The 16,836-nt window shown below is 44.5% G+C and overlaps 1 protein-coding gene across 5 annotated transcripts in view; it reads right to left on the bottom strand.

Moving 5' to 3' along the window:
* Nucleotides 1–234: 234 nt before the first annotated feature.
* Nucleotides 235–16,836, bottom strand: part of PSMD11 (proteasome 26S subunit, non-ATPase 11) — a 32,652-nt gene continuing 16,050 nt past the window's right edge. For 4 of the 5 annotated variants that reach the window (XM_036340558.1, XM_036340561.1, XM_036340560.1 and 1 more), the window contains 9 exons: nucleotides 14,195–14,389; nucleotides 9,262–9,406; nucleotides 8,106–8,166; nucleotides 5,270–5,332; nucleotides 3,204–3,329; nucleotides 2,577–2,612; nucleotides 2,261–2,312; nucleotides 1,813–1,955; nucleotides 235–1,703 (listed from right to left, as the gene is read on the bottom strand). In XM_036340558.1, coding sequence (XP_036196451.1) covers nucleotides 1,813–1,955; nucleotides 2,261–2,312; nucleotides 2,577–2,612; nucleotides 3,204–3,329; nucleotides 5,270–5,332; nucleotides 8,106–8,166; nucleotides 9,262–9,406; nucleotides 14,195–14,389 — 821 coding nt within the window. In that variant the 3' untranslated portion in view covers nucleotides 235–1,703. The remainder of the gene's footprint in view (nucleotides 1,704–1,812; nucleotides 1,956–2,260; nucleotides 2,313–2,576; nucleotides 2,613–3,203; nucleotides 3,330–5,269; nucleotides 5,333–8,105; nucleotides 8,167–9,261; nucleotides 9,407–14,194; nucleotides 14,390–16,836) is intronic. The other variant, XM_036340559.1, reaches the window with a different exon arrangement.

Genomic DNA, 16,836 nt, shown 5'->3' with positions numbered 1-16,836 from the left:
TATATACACCCAAACCCCATGTCCACGGTGCCTTGGAAAAACAGAAAAGATACCTGAGCACCATTCCCCATTTCAGGCTTCACGGACCAACTCTCTTACCCAGACCCCTCAGTACAGCACCCACGTCTATGGGTCTCCCAGGAAGCAGATGACAGTGCACCTGTGGCCAGTCTAGAGGGCTCCACAGAGCTGCCTGCATTCACGGGAAGCCCTCCAGCACTCAAGAAAAGACACTTTTGAAAAAAAAATTGTTTTTATTGGAACTCATCTGAACATCAGATATACCTGGTGTTGGTTAGCAAGAACCGTTTGTACATTTGATATTGATGGTGCCAAAACCAAAACAGTGACTGGACATGATGGGGAGAGATGTTGAGAATAAAAACCTGATTTTGGAGAGGAAAATAAGAGCCAGTCAGATTCAGTGAGGATGCAAAACCTGGTACAACAAAATCCTTTTACAAAATATAAATTTATTACGAAAACCTGGAAGGATAATCTGAGAAAGGGAAAGAAAAACAAAAGGAGGCCAGCAGGAAGGAAGCAGGAGGGAGAGGGAGGGAGGAGACAAGAGCTGGAGGAGGAAGAGGGAGCTGAGCACCCAGAGGCGCGATGCTCACCGGCCAGTGGCATCCACTGTGTGCCCTCACCAGACAAAGCATGCGGTGCGCGGGCTCACCTCCCCCTTCCAGTTCTAAGAAAGGAAAGAGGCTCCCTGGGAAGGGGACATGAGGTTGCTCGAAAACCCAACAACAAAAATAAAAACACACCCCCCCAGTCTCATTTCCGATGTTCACTGTTTTAAAACGGAATAAATCCATCGGCCAGCAGGAGAGGAGTGGGACAGGGAGGGAAGCTAATGGACATCCGACAGCCCGCCTTCCCGAGGGGGAAGGAGGAAGAAGAGACACGTGATGGTCTCCTGGCTGAGAGGGGAGAGAGAAGGAAGAGAAAGAGCAGAGAGGGGCAATTAAAACATTGACGTCTAATCTAGTTTACTGTGTTAAAAAGAGCCACATGCACAGCAGGCCCTGCGAGGGCCCACATGCTCCCGTGTGGCCGTGGTGGACACTAGCTCCTGGCCTCGTCCCGTCCTTCCCAGGTCCGAGCGGAGCTGCTGCTGCTGCTGGGCGGTGGCGGGACCTTCCGCCGGTCTGCTGGAGCCTTTGTGGAGGGAAGGTGGGTGGACAGCCGTATGACAGGGGAAAGAACACGGAAACGCCTCGTTTCAAATAAAAAAGAAAACAGCAGTCTATCCACAGTTGTTTGTTTTGGTTCAGTACAAACAGAATAAAAAGTCGTTGCTTTGATGGTCAGGCAAACACCCAATTCTGAAGAGGAGAGGTGCCGCCAGCGGGTGGATTGGGAGCCCGGTGGCTGGCGGAGCGCCTGGCTTGGCAGCCCTCTCCCAGGAGGCAGAGAGCACAGCTTTAGGTAGTGTAAGCCTTTTCCTTTTATTTAGAATAATCTTTTTTTTCTTTTTCTTTTTTTGTAAGCAATGTCCCCACTCCCAAGTTGGGCCAGTAAAGATTACATGAAAACTGGCACACCTATCGGCTGGAATACAGATGCACCAAATGAGGATTTAAAAACTTTCCGAGCGAAAAGTAGAACAAAAAGAAAAAAGAATCTCCTAGCATTTTCCCCAAAGGTTTCACTCTCCCGCCACACACACTCGCCAAAGGACCGCTACAGATCCAACTCTGTAAGAGAAGACAGAGCAGTGTCACTCAGGGGCCGAGAGCACGGCAGGCTTTCAGTCTCGACAGGCAGAAGGCAGAGCTGCCGGCCGGTCCCGGAGCCAGCACTCACCTATGTCAGTTTCTTGGCTTTGTTGTAGAGAGAATCCACTACTTTACTCATGTTCTGAATTGTTTCCAGAGCAGCTTCATAAGTTTTATCTACTGGGGGTTCATCGAAAATAATCAAAACACCCTCCCCCTGGTCCAAGATCCCTGCAGGAAACACAAGGGCAACCCATGAAAGAGATGGGATTAGACACAAGCACATTTCAGACACACCCGCTCCCCAGCTGCCTCATTTCTCCAGAGAGGAGAGGAAGTAGAACCCACCTATCTCCCTGTTCCATTTATACGTGTTTACTATACACTCTCACCCCGGAGGATGAGGGGCAAGGATCCCAGGGAACTACCAGGTAAGACAATGAAATTACCTTCTTTCAAGGTAAACAAGAGCATGATGCCTCTTCAACCATTTCATCCCCACCACCAGCCCCCCTGCCTATATGAGTGTTACTCACCATGAAATTTCTTGTCAAGAATCATCTGTGATAATTTCCTTTCCACATCGGCCTAAAATCAAAGCACTTGATTAAAGGAGCCAATTTCCACTAGTCAGCGATCACACCGACATGAAGCCTTTATACATAAAAGGAACTTAGGGCAGACGGATTGAAAACAAAACGGCAACAAGGCAACTCCAGTTCTGAGCCCATGGTCCCCCTGCCCCACTGAGGAGCTTGGGAGCCTTCCAACAAGGCCCACTGAGTGTAATGCCAGCCCCCCACAAACCCCTTTCCCCATCCTTACCCCCAAGACAAGCTCAGGACTCCTTACCTTGGAGAGTTTGATGAGGCTAGATATGTGTTCAATCTAAAAGGAAAGGCAGAGAGACACCAACACTGAAAGTTTTACCTCTGCCTCTCATATAGGGGCCGGGGGGTGGGGATTGCTGAGTGTCCATAGGGCCAAATTCCCTTTGGCCACACCTGTGCTCTGTCCATCTGCCTTCATCACACAAACAATAAACACACTCCTACCCCACACACTCAGAAAACATTCACCAATGGTGCTCACTACAAAAGCAAGGAGACTGCACTGAATACAGGCAGCGGCAATCTCCTGGATTCTTGTTCCATCAAGAGTCCCAGGCCCTGGCCAGGTTGCTCAGTTGGTTAGAGTGTCGTCCCAATATGCCAAGGTTGCAGGTTCAATCCCCGGTCAGGGGACATAAAAGAACCAACCAATGAATGCATAAATAAGTGGAACAAGTAGATGCTTTTCCCTCTTTCTCAAAAATCAGTAAGTAAAATTTCTTAAAAAAGATTCCCAACCTCTTGGTGGTTTCTGCCCACCAGGCACATCCTTGAAGTGAGTTCCTGTTGTGGACAGGTGTGGGGAAGGAGGGGCTGCAATGGGAATGCCTAGCCAGAGAGGGGCTCGAGTCCCCAGGAGGGTTCTTACCTGTACTCGGGAAAAAGGCTCAATGACTCGGATCAGATTCTGTTCCAGTAAGTTATCATACAGCTTGGCCAAGTGTGTGTTGATGATTGGGTCATCCCGGAGCTCTGCCCGGTAATCTGTCAGGGCCTGCCAAAAGATTGGCACAGAGTTGCACTTGAAAGTCACCCTATGCCTAGCTTCCTAAGTAGTGTGCTGGCCCTTGCAACTGCATGGTTGACTGTAGTTCTGGAGGATTAGGGGAGATGAAAGAACAGTTATGGCAGAAGGCAGAAGAAAAGGAACATCAAGAATTAAAAGATTTGCCCTAACCGGTTTGGCTCAGTGGATAGAGCGTCGGCCTGCAGACTGAAGGGTCCCAGGTTCGATTCCGATCAAGGGCATGTGCCTTGGTTGCGGCCACATCCCCAGTAGGAGGTGTGCAGGAGGCAGCTGAATCAATGTTTCTCTCTCATTGATGTTTCTAACTCTCTATCCCTCTCCCTTCCTCTCTGTAAAAAACCAATAAAATTTATTACAAAAAAAAAGATTTATGCCCTGACTGGCCAGTTTTGCTCAGTGGATAGAGCGTCGGCCTGCAGACTGAAGGGTCCCAGGTTCGAGTCCACTCAAGGGCATGTACCTTGGTTGTGGGTACATCCCCAGTAGGGGATATGCATGAGGCAGCTGATCAATATTTCTCTCTCATCGATGTTTTTAACTTTCTATCCCTCTCCCTTCCTCTCTGTAAAAAAACTCAATAAAGCCCTAACCGGTTTGGCTCAGTGGATAGAGTGTCAGCCTGAGGACTGAAGGGTCCCAGGTTCGATACCAGTCAAGGGCATGTACCTTGGTTGCGGGCACATCCCCAGTGGGGGGTGTGCAGGAGGCAGCTCATCAATGTTTCTAACTCTCTATCCCTCTCCCTTCCTCTCTGTAAAAAATCAATAAACTATATCTTTGCCCTAACCGGTTTGGCTCAGTGGATAGAGCGTTGGGCCTACAGACTGAAAGGTCCCAGATTCGATTCCGGTCAAGGGCATGTACCTTGGTTGCGGGCACATCCCCAGTAGGGAGTGTGTAGGAGGCAGCTGATTGATGTTTCTCTCTCATCCATGTTTCTAACTCTCTATCCCTCTCCCTTCCTCTCTGTAAAAAATCAATAAAATATATTTTAAAAAATAAATAAAAAAATAAACTATATCTTTTTTAAAAATCAATAAAATATATTTAAAATGAATTTTAAAAAAAATTTAAAGATGGAGCCACCCCAGGCACCATCTTTGTCTGAAAGCTCAAATCATATAAGCCAAGAGTGGTTCAGTTTGTAAGCCAAATTCACTACACACACGAGTTCTCAACATGTATATCCACAGAACAAATAGGGTCTCTATGGGGGGAAAAAAGAACTCTCAGGTTAAGTAATGGGAACTGATGAATTCCAGAGCTAGCTCTTGGAATTCTTCAAGGAACATCAATCAGCACAGCACAGCTCTGCAGTTAGCTCCTTTCTAATTAAAACTGGTTAATAGTATCTATATATATAAAAGCTTAAGCGACCAGACGGCCGGCCGGTAGCTATAGTGCGCACTGACCACGCGGGGGCAGACGCTCAATGCAGGAGCACCGCTCAGCTGACAGAAGGGCGCAAGACGCCGGGCTCAGGGGCCTCTCCCTGGGACAATCCCCCTTGCGCGCCTGAGCTGCAGCGGTAGCAGACACAGCAGGGTTGGGATAAGCGGGAGCGGCGCAGCGCCCAGCCGGGGCTCGGGCTCCTCCCCAGCCGCCTGCCGCATTGCGCACTACTTCATGCCGTGAGGGATTGATGCGGACAGCGGACTGGAGCCCGTCGAGATGGCAGGTAAGGCCGGGCTGCAGTGGTGCAGAGATCCACCGATCCCAGAAAACCAGGCCGAGGGACCCCACCAGTGCATGAATCCGTGCACCGGGCCTCTAGTAAGGAATAATTCTGTACTATCTTTGCAACTTCTAATGAAACGATAGTTATTTTAAAATAGTGTATGTTTTTAAGAAGTACTTAAATGCCCCTCTTTTCCACCCATTCCCTACCAACCCAGCACCATGCTTACCTTTTCAAAATCTGCGAGTGACCTGTTCTTGCTAGCCTGAGCCACACATTTTAATGCTTCTGTCTAAAAATAAAGAGAAAAGTAGTAAAAGTGACCTGTTCTGCACACCCACATCCCACAAACAAGTCTCATAAGCAGTATGTTACGTCCCAACAACTTCTGGTGGCAGGGAAGAAGCAGGCCCACAACTGTTCCTGAGGCCTGGGAAGAAAAGCTGCAATAAGACCACTGAGAGAACTGTGGCTGTGCCTGCAAAGTGAATGGGGAGGTTCTACATTCATGGTGGCCAGAGACTGGGGTCCCCAAAGCAGGCACCTGATGAGATCTGGGGGAACACCCAGAGACCCATTGACCTGGCCCCTCCTGTTCCCCGCAGACTGAGACATGGGGGCCCAGCACCATGCCTGTGCTCACTCAATCCAGATCATAAAGGTGGAGATCTCGGTCAACAAGTGCCGCCAACTGGCATGGCAGTTAAGCAGTTCCACGACCAAGTTCCAAGATCAAGTTCCTGCTGCCCCCGCCCCCCTCCCCCCGCCCCCCGGTCCTTCATCACTAGCACTAGCACATTTCACCACCAAAAGGCCCAACACCTTTTTTTTTTGTTAATCCTCATCTGAGGATATTTCTTCCATTGATTTTTAGAGAGAATGGAATGAAGGGAGGGGGGGAGAGAAAGAGAAACATTGACATGAGAGACACATCAGTTGGTTGCCTTCTACATGCGCCCGACCAGGGCCGGAGATTGAGTCTGCAACCCAGGTACATGCTCTTGACCAGGAATCAAACCCAAGACCCTTCGATGCTCCAACCACTGAACAAAATCAGCCAGGGCTCCAACACCTTTTAGATGTAGGGCCTCCCTGTCCCCTGGTCTGCCTGAATAAACACCTTGGGAAAATCAGGAAGGAAAACAAAAAGAATGCCACTGTGTGCCAGCCAGTTTCCCTTTGAAATCTGAAATAAATTAAAAATACTAGAAAACAGCTAGTTCCCCTCCGCCCCCGCAAAACAAAAAAAAAACCCTGACACAACATTCTCCAAAGATGATATGTTAAAAGGGAAAATGACCAGAGAACTGATTTCTTTCCAAGACTCCCTATCCCTGTAACACCCCTGATTCCTTCCTTCCCACCTGATAAGACCTGTGCTTCATGAAGATTCATTCTGCTAGGTTTATTACAGTGTGCAGACCAAGGTCTACTTTCATTAGGGTTGAGGCATCACAATTTTACATATTACACTGCACGTTAAAACCCCAGAGTTATGAAGGTACAATCAATGGTTCAGGGCACCTTCTAACCCAGTTAGAAAAGGCACCTGCCATTAAGGTACACAGGACCAGGAGCTCCTCCTGTACCAGCCTATGTACTTAAATAAGGATGGTGTGTCTTATACAGCAGACTTTAAAAATAGAGCCAAGGCTCTGGTCCCTGTGGCTCAGTTGGATGGGTGTCATCCCATGAACCAGGAGGTTGCCAGTTCAATTCCGGTCAAGGCACATGCTCGGATTGCAGGCTCAACCCGAGGCAGCAGATCAATTTTTCTCTCTCTTTCTCCTTCTTCCCTCTAAAAATCAGTAAAAATATATTTTTTTAAAATAGTGCAAAGTGTTCTCAGCATTTGTCCTATAGACAGAAGAAATGTCATAATGAGAAAAGCCTGGAACTTAGAGCCAAGATAACCCAAGTTCAAAGTCTGGCTCCACCACTACCAGTTAGTTTACCTGATCTTGTTCTGGACACCTGATCTCTCTTAGCCCATCTCCTCAACTCTACTTCTAGATAATAACAAGTATACACTTTAGCAATAACCAGTATTCTTTTGGTCAAAATTAGAAGCTGATCTGAAACTTTTTCTGATAAAAAGCCAATTAGGGCCACTTTTGGAGAAGGAAGAAATCATCTTGTGGCCATTCCTCTAAAGATACAGCGAGATAGCCAATGTGCCTGTTGTTTAGAGACAAATCTTTGAATCTACAAAGATTACTTTTACTTTAATAATGATATTTAAACAAAGTACAAAGAAGAGATAGTGAAGACATCTGAGACGTCATCTTTACACAGGTCACACTCATAGTTATATAGGCACAAAAGGTACCACAAAAAGAGCTACTGGCCCAACCAGTGTGGCTTGGTGGTTAAGCGTCGACCCGTGAACCAGAGATTACGGTTCAATTCCCGGTCAGGGCACATGCCCGGGTTGCAGGCTCGATACCCAGTAGGGGGTGTGCAGGAGGCAGCTGATCAATGAATGATTCTCTCTCACCATTGATGTTTCTATGTCTCTCTCCCTCACCCTTCCTCTCTGAAATCAATACATTTTTTAGAAAAAAAGAACTCTTCTTGCACCACATCCAAAACTCAGGATATGAATGCAAAGTGCTAATATAAGAAGCACTCAAGTGAGTCATCAAAACCTAGTTTCTGCACCAAGCAACCTGATCTCCTTAAAGCACATACATGTGCACCAGGCCTTACTGGGCTTCCACTAGGAGAATCAAGATTTCATATTCTGCACATGTCAAATTTGCAAGTCAGGCTCAGATAAATTTCCTGGTTAATGCTAAATGCAACCTAACTCAATACAAATGCTAAAATTCACTCCTTCAAACCATCTGATGTCCATAAGAGCACCAAATACTGACTCTTTAGATCACAAATTTAAAAGCACAAGAAATATACTGAATGGGCTTAAGGAAAAGGGGTGGGGGGGAGGGGATAAAAATGTAGAATGGAGACTTGAAGAGCACGAGTCTCACCAAACATCATGCCTGACACAATATGCTGGCCTCAGAGTAAGCAGAGATCAGAACCGCAGTCGTGGTGTCCCCTACCTGCCTCCCCGCATACCGCAGTGCAAGCTTCCCGCTCACCAGAGCCTGGACATCTTCTGGGCTAGAAAAAAAGACATACTTGGTCAATTGCTCCAGAACATTATGCTTGTAAGTATAGGTTTAGGCAAATTTCTTTTTCTCAGAATTCTACTGAGAATCAGCCCTACCCCTAAACCCATATGCTCCTCACACTGCAGAAGCCAGTCTGAATTCCTACACTCTGGGACAAAAATCAACAGTGAAGAGCAGAAAAACTCCAGCATTAAAAAGAAAGCCACAATGAACCTACCAAAAGTAATAGAACCAACAGGCAGAATAATAAGTATAAGTCAAATCCCAACATAAGATCCAAAAAACCGGACCGGCATGGCTCAGTGGTTGAATGTCAACCTATGAACCAGAAGGTCAAGGTTCGATTCCCAGTCAGGGCACATGCCCGGTTGTGGGCTTGATCCCCAGTAGGGAGTGTGCAGGAGGCAGCCAATTAATGATTCATCATTGATGTTTCTATCTCTCTCTCTCCCTCTCCACTCCTCTCTGAAATCAATAAAAATATCTTTATAAAATAAAGATCCAAAAAGAATCCCAGTAAATATCTCATTTATCACCCCAAAATATAGATAAATTATGTATTATTCTTTATAAAGATCTGTCATACTTTCTGTTGTCCCCTTTTTCAAACCTCTCCCTAACCTCTTCCTTAATCTACCCCCTGTTGGTCTGTAAGTTATTTTCTGGCCCTCTGTCCAATTATTACTCTTTGGAAAGAATAATTGCAGGATACTCCAAGGAGGCTTCCCATCTACTTCCACTCGCCCAAGAGGCAGCTGCTGTAGCTTCTGTGACTGTCCAGTCCCTGCCAAGCCATCTCTGACACAGCAGAAAACTCAGTTAAAAATCTGAATTCTCGCCGAAGCCGGTTTGGCTCAGTGGATAGAGCGTCGGCCTGGGGACTGGAAGGTCCCAGGTTCGATTCCGGTCAAGGGCATGTACCTGGGTTGCGGGCACATCCCCAGTAGGAGATGTGCAGGAGGCAGCTGATCGATGTTTCTAACTCTCTATCTCTCTCCCTTCCTCTCTGTAAAAAATCAATAAAATATAGTTTAAAAAAAAAATCTGAATTCTCAAATCCCAGAGTTAATTAACGTGCACCTACCTGTTAAGCATGATTTTGCACAACAACATGTACTTCAGAGAGGTGATTGCCTTGGGGCTATCAATGGAGTCATAACCCTCAAATGCTTCATAGAAATATGAGTATGCAGTTTTCCAGTCCTTCTCCTCTGCTGCGTGAATAATACCTAAGCATTGAAAAGAAAGGTGGAAGAACCACATGAGAACCACACAAGATCAGAGCTGGGAAGGGCCTCAGAAACCTATCCCAACCCCATCCACTTATTCCTGAAGTCAGGAAAGGATAAAGGACCTGTCCAAAGTCATTATCAGCTAGTGGCAAAGCTGGGATTAGAACCCATGTCTTTCTATGGCTTCCCAGTTCAATGCCATCTTGCTAATATAAATTCTAAAGGAGTTAAGACCCAACTCAGCCGAAACCGGTTTGGCTCAGTGGATAGAGCGTCGGCCTGCGGACTGAGGGGTCCCAGGTTCGATTCCAGTCAAGGGCATGTACCTGGGTTGCAGGCACATCCCCAGTGGGAGATGTGCAGGAGGCGGCTGATCGATGTTTCTCTCCCATCAATGTTTCTAACTCTCTATCTCTCTCCCTTCCTCTCTGTAAAAAAATCAATAAAATATATTTTTAAAAAAAAAAGACCCAACTCAAAGAAGATCTTAAAGCCTGCAAACTGTAACATCTTCTCCATGCTTCTCACCCTTACTGCATGCAGGCCTATCTTTTGCAGCCACTAGGAAAGGACATCCTCCATTACATCACTTTCATAAGTCAGGAAGTTGACCCAAACATCCCTGCACTGCCCAAATGACTGATTTTAATAATATTAACCATGTCATTAAGATAGCTTTTCTAAGCTTGACATTTTTATATGTAAGCAGCTTTCATGGGGGAGAAAAAAAATCCAATCTCTTATATCCTCATTTGAAATATTTCTCATTTATGGATGTACTTTAGCCCAGTTGTGAGTTGCAACAGTATATAGATTTCACATAATGCCAAATCCATGAACTTAAATGCACACAAACAGTATTTATTTAGACTGACATATCACATTCATCTAATTCTCTACTTCTTAGAGGTTGGGTTGCTCCCAATGAGCCTAACTTTGATTGAACCTGCTACTATTTCCAACCTATGCCATGACCTGGCATAATATGAAAATTAGTACTTTTAGCTTGGGAGCACCTAAGTCCTAAGAGTCTATATATCAGTTCTAACTCTGCCTCAGCCCCATCCATTTATTTACCACCGGGCTTTCCAACATTCTTCAAATCAAGGTACATGTAGTAGAGAGTATTCAGCATGCTGGAGTAAAAAGATGAAACTACTGACATGTGACCCCAAGATATCAATGTTTCAGCACACTTCTAACCTACCTGTTACATACCTGTGTGTCTGGCACCCCAGCCGGGAACTTCCCCAGCACTTTACCCTACCTAAAAAGCCTTCCCCTCTGAGGCTGAAGGAATCAGATCCTCCTTCTACTATTCTTACACACAGAGGCTGGAGAAAACCCCCCTTCTCTGCGGCCAAGGAGAGCTCCCTAAAGAATAGCCAACAAACTATTAACCCTGCTAAAACTAGGTAAGACAAATCTCCATTTTCCCATACCTCCCAGTGCAGAGCTAGAGGAGAACAGACCAGGCCCAAACTAAAACTAGTCAGAAAAAAGTAAAATACGCCCCCACCCCAAGATGGTATATGGTTTTCCCAAACTCATTAGTAAATAGGAGCCACATTAGGACATTAGGACTATGAGCATCATGGTTGGTGTGAGGTGTACTGTATTGTTTAAAAAGAACTAGACCAGGGGTCCTCAAACTTTTTAAACAGGGGGCCAGTTCACTGTCCCTCAGACCGTTGGAGGGCCGGACTATAGTTTAAAAAAAAACTATGAACAAATTCCTATGCACACAGCACATTTCTTATTTTGAAGTAAAAAAACAAAACGGGAACAAATACAATATTTGTATTTGCATGTGACCCGCGGGCCGTAGTTTGAGGACCCCTCAACTAGACTGTCACTCATTCAACACAAATATTAATGAGAGCTTCCCCTGTGCCAAGCACTGATATAGCTACTATGGAGGAAATAAATACAAATGAGGTCCTCAAGGAGCTCAGTCTCACAGTGGGAAAGATGGTCACCAAAACAGAAACAAGATTAGTACCTTAACATGTACAAAGAATATACCTTTCATAGGGAAGTCTGAAGCAAAGAAGACTTACTGGAGAGGGTTTATAGAGAAGACATCTAACCTGGATCTAGAAGGATGCAAAGGAGTTTGCCATAGGGACAAGATGAAAAGGGGAATTTTGAAGCAGAGTTGACAAAATATATAAAGGCCCAGAAGCAGAAGCACATGAAGTCATTTGATGAATAGGAATAAAAACCAAAGGTGATAATGAGAAGGATGCCTTCCTTTTTTTTAATCCTCACCCAAGAATATAGTTTACTGATTTTAGAGAGAGATGGGGAGAGAGAAACATATATCAGTTGCCTTCCGTACTCACCCCAAGTGGGGACCAAACCCACAACCTTTTGGTGTATGGGACAACACTCCAACCAGCTGAGCCACCCGACCAGGGCAGGATGCCCTCCTTTGGTTAAAGTATAATTTAGCCTAGAGATTACAGGGAACTACTGGAAAATTTTAAACAAAGAAGTTGCATGATCAGATTTGTGTTTCAGAAAAATGACTTCGGACCAGTAAGAAAGATGGACTGAGAAAAGTGACTAGGGACAGTTAGAACAGTAAAAGACTCCAGTGGCCTAGGCATCAGTTAGAGCAGTGTAGATGGAAAAGGAGGGCTGATGAGGAGACAGACTCAACCTGATCTGGCAACTGAGTATGGACATGAGGGGTGAAGGAGAGGAAGGGGTCAAAATTACTCCAAAGACAACAGCTTGAGCAACTAAGTCAATGATGATGCCACTAACTAAAATAGGAGAGGCAGAAAAGAGCAGTTTAAGGGGGAGGGGTTAAATAATTTTGGTTTTCAACATGTTGAGATTGAGATATAGTATGTATGTCCATTATGCAGCTGAAAAGCTGGATCTGGAATTTAGGAGGAAGTTACTGGAGATTTAGATGAGGAGACCATTAGTGTTATATGGCGACTAAAGCATGGGGAAAACATGGGATTAGACAGGAAATAAGGAGAACAAGAAGAGAAAAAGAACTGAGAAAACAACACTGAGGAACACAGCAAAGTGTGACCAAGGATAATTATTCAAGGGAGGAGAACCAAAAAGACAGTGATGTCAAAGAAGCCTAGCCTTGGCCAAGTGGCTCAGCGATTGGAGTGCAGGCTCACCCACTAAAGGGTCGACGGTTCAATTTCCAGTCAAAGGCACACCCCTGGGTTGCAGGTTTGATCCTTGGCCCCGGTTAGGGCGTGTCTGGGAGGCAAACAATCCATGTGCCTCACATAAATGCATCTCTCTCTCTCTCTCTCTCTCTCTCTCTCTCTCTCTCTCTCAACCATCTACCCTCCCTCCCTCCCTCCTCCCATCCCTTTCACTCTCTCTCTAAAAATCAATAGAAAAAATATCCTTGGGTGAGGATTAACCAAAAAAAGAGAAAGAAAGGAAGGAAGAAAAAGAAACCTAGAGAATTCAACAGGGTCAAAATCTCCACCATGCCCCTGCACACCATCCCCCTTCCCCATCAGAGGAGTCAAGAGAGGTAAGAAAATAAGGATAGTCTTTCAACACTTTCAAGAAGCTTGCCAAGCAAAGGAGAGGACAGCAATTTAAAAAGGAGAAAGGACGGTGTTTTTTCAGCTGGGGTGGTTCAAAGACTGAGATGCAGAGCCATATGGAGAAGAAGAAAGACTACAGATTTAGAATGGAACAAAAGGACAAGTAGAAGGATCATTCTTGATAAAGGTTACAAATGTTTAGTGACTTAAATTCTGGCGAGGAAAAACAAGAGGGTTTACATAAAAATGGCCTCCATTTCCTCTGAGAAATCAGATGCAAGTTCATGTCTTGACCATGAAGGAAGGGCATAATAAAAGAGCAGGGGTTTAAAGAAAGTGCCAAATTGGTCAAGGCTAGGTACTATGACAAAAACTACATTCATCATAATCTAATCCCCACCACAATCCTATGAAGAGGTACAATTTACAGATGAGTTACAGATAAATTATGTAACTTGCCTGAAGATAAATTAACTAACTAGAATTTGGCAGAACTAAAATGTCAAGCTAGAAAAGTCAGTTTCTAGAGCTATTGCTCTTAAACTCTGAATGACAAAACATGCCATTTGATACTCAAAATACTCAAGAGGCAAGTAGGGCAGGTATTCTCTCTGTTACAGACATGGAAATTAAGACTACAGAAAGATAAGGGCTTAAACTAGTCTTCTGCCTTTAATTCCAGTGCTCCTTCAGTAATAATAAAGTATAACTAATAAAAGCTGCTGACTTCAAGTATTCTACTGCCCATTGCCTCCTAGCCCCAACATTCACACACTCCATCAGAAAGCTATCCACTAAACTCAACTGAAATTCGGGAGTGGGGGTGTCTTTTCTTAGCCCTGTTCTGAGGCCACTTGGATAAGCCCAACATGCTTTACGAAGATCTCCAAGTGACAAGAGACTTGGGTTAATCAATGTTAGAAAGAGTTGCCACCAGCCTGAGTAGTGACAAAGAAGGAAATTAAGGGAGCTTTTTAAACCTAAGTGAGAGCTCTCTAAGGTCTTGCCTCTAAAAATCAGGTTGCCTGGGCAACCATGGATAAACATGTTATTAATATATTTTAGGTAGTTAATAGCAAGTTAATAGAAGGGGGCAGCCAGTTAGAGAAAACCTTCTAATTGGTTTCTCTGAAGAAGGCTCAAGCCAAATCAGCCAATTTTATTCCCCAGCCCCAATCCCCCATTCCTTCCACCTGTGAAGTAAGATGAGTTTTAAGAAAAAAATCCCATGAGTAGCTACAGGTATTACCTGACTGCATATCCAACGTGGCCTGCAATTTAGGGGGGCAGTAGATGGCATTTGCTGTGGTTCGAGCAGAGGTTAAGGCAGCTCGGGCTTTCGGCAAGTTGCTGAGGGCATGGTATGTTTTGCTTTCTAAAAGCTGTACTTCCACCAAAAGGGCTTTGTCATCCATCTTTTTCAACTCCCGCAACAGCTGAGAACCTGGAGGGGGAAAAATATTATGCCCCTTTCAAAGCCATAATCTTAATATCTTCATCCCATAATATCACCCTCTCCCACCCTCATAAGAACACTCAGGATAAAGAAACCAGAAACCTGCCTGAACCCAAAAAGAGGTTTACCTATTTCCAAGAATTAAATTTTCTGTTAAATGTGCTTTCTTCCAAAAGAGAAACACAAATCTCTTGGAAACTTTCTGTATTCTAAGGAGAACATTAGAGCCAAGAGCTCTATGAGCTTACTTCTAAATTTTGAAATCTCCACCCAGAAAACGCTGAAACTAGTTATCCAATGATCTCACTCACTCTCTCTCTGTCCAGCAATCACAGACTACATAAAGAATACCAGGAACTAGGGTTGGTGGGAGACAGAAGGAGTTCTGGATATACCACTGTTCTCCAAACACACCTTACCTTCTTCCCCATCTCAGATGTGAAAAATCAAATCCAAACAGACTTGCATCAGACACAAAAATTAACTCAAAACAAGTCAAAGACCTAAATGTAAGATCTAAACCTATAAAATATAAGAGTAAAATCGTCGTGATCTTGGATTAGACAATGATCTCTTAGCAATGATACCAAAATCATAAGTAACAAAAGAAAAATGGGATTTAATCCAAATTAAATTGTGCTTCAAAGAAAACCACCAAGAAAGTGAAAAAACAACTCACGGGGGAAAAAAATACCTGCAAATCATTTATCTGGTAAGGGACTGGTATCCAGAATAATAAAAACACAAATAATCCAATTAAAAAATAGCAAAGGATTTGAATTGACATTTCTTCAAAACATACAAATGGCCAATAAGTACATGAAAAAATGCTTAACATTATTAGTCATTAGGGAAATGCAAATCAAAACCACAATGAGATAACACCTCATGCCCACTAGATGGCTAAAATAATAAAGACAGCCCTAGCTGGTTTGGCTCAGTGGATAGAGCACTGGCCTGGCAACTGAAGGGTCCCAGGTTCCATTCCAGTCAAGGGCACATGCCCAGGTTGTGGGCTCAATTCCTGAGGGGGAAGGAGCATACATGAGGCAGCCGATCAATGATTCTCTCTCATTGATGTTTCTATCTTTCTTTCTCCTTTCCGCTTTGAAATCAATAAAAATATATTTTAAAAAATAAATAAAAGTATATTTTTTAAAAAGGGAATGAAGGGCTGCCATATGCTATAATATGGATAAACCTTGAAAACATTATCCTAAGTGAAAGAAGATAATCACAAATACCATATATTATATAATTTCATTTATATGAAACTAGAGGCCCGATGCACGAAAATTCATGAACTTGGGGAGGGGGGTCCCTCAGCCTGGACTGCGCCCTCTCGCAGTCTGGGACCCCTTGGGGGATGTCCACCTGCAGGCTTAGGCCCACTCCCCAGGGTATCAGGCCTAAGCTGGTAGTCAGACATCCCTCTGGCAGCCCGGAAGCCCTCGGGGGATATCTGACTGCGACTTAGGCCCAGTCCCCTAAGCGGCAGCCAGACATCCTTAGTGCTGCAGAGGAAGTGGGAAAGGCTCCCGCCACTGCCACTGCGTTCGCCACCCGTGAGCCTGGCTTCTGGCTGAGCAGCGCTCCCCCTATGAGAGCACACTGACCACCAGGGGGGCAGCTCCTGCGTTGAGTGTCTACCCCCTGGTGGTCAGTGCATGTCATAGCAACCGGTCATACCACCACTAGGGTCAATTTGCATATTACCCTTTTATTATAAAGGATGTCCAGAACAGGCAAATCTACAAAGGCAGAAAATAGATTAGTTACTGCCTGGTGAGTGGGGGAGGTGATGGATCAGGGATTAATGGGAAGTGATAACTAATGAGTCCAAGATTTATATCTGGGGTAATAAAAATGTCCAGAAAATCAGATAGTGGTTTAAAGGTTGCACAACTTTGTGAACATACTAAAAACCACTGGTTTGTATACTTTTTTAAAAAATATATATTTTATTGATTTTTTACAGAAAGGAAGGGAGAGGGATAGAGAGTTAGAAACATCGATGAGAGAGAAACATCGATCAGCTGCCTCCTGCACACTCCCCACTGGGGATATGCCCACAACCAAGGTACATGCCCTTGACCGGAATCGAACCTGGGACCCTTGAGTCTGCAGGCCGACGCTCTATCCGCCTAGCCAAACCGGCCAGGGCATGGTTTGTACACTTTTAAAGGATGAATTTTATGGTCTGTTAACTATATCGCAATAAAACTTTTTTTTTACATGCTACTATTTGTTAGAACCATATGAAATTGTCATTTTTGCAGGATAAAAATTGAATATTAGCAATTTCTTCAACTTAATAGATTACAAAAGCCATGGTCTTCTATATGGGAAAAATAATCCAGGATCTACCTATTAATTAAAAAAAAAACCAGCAGGCAAAGATTTCAGGGTGTTTAAATACCACACAGGAGAAAGCC

Source organism: Myotis myotis, unplaced genomic scaffold (assembly GCF_014108235.1).
Source record: "Myotis myotis isolate mMyoMyo1 unplaced genomic scaffold, mMyoMyo1.p scaffold_m19_p_17, whole genome shotgun sequence".
NCBI classification, from domain to species: Eukaryota; Metazoa; Chordata; class Mammalia; order Chiroptera; family Vespertilionidae; genus Myotis; species Myotis myotis.
Note: the sequence above shows the minus strand (reverse complement) of the source record. Positions and strands in the feature narration are given on the sequence as shown.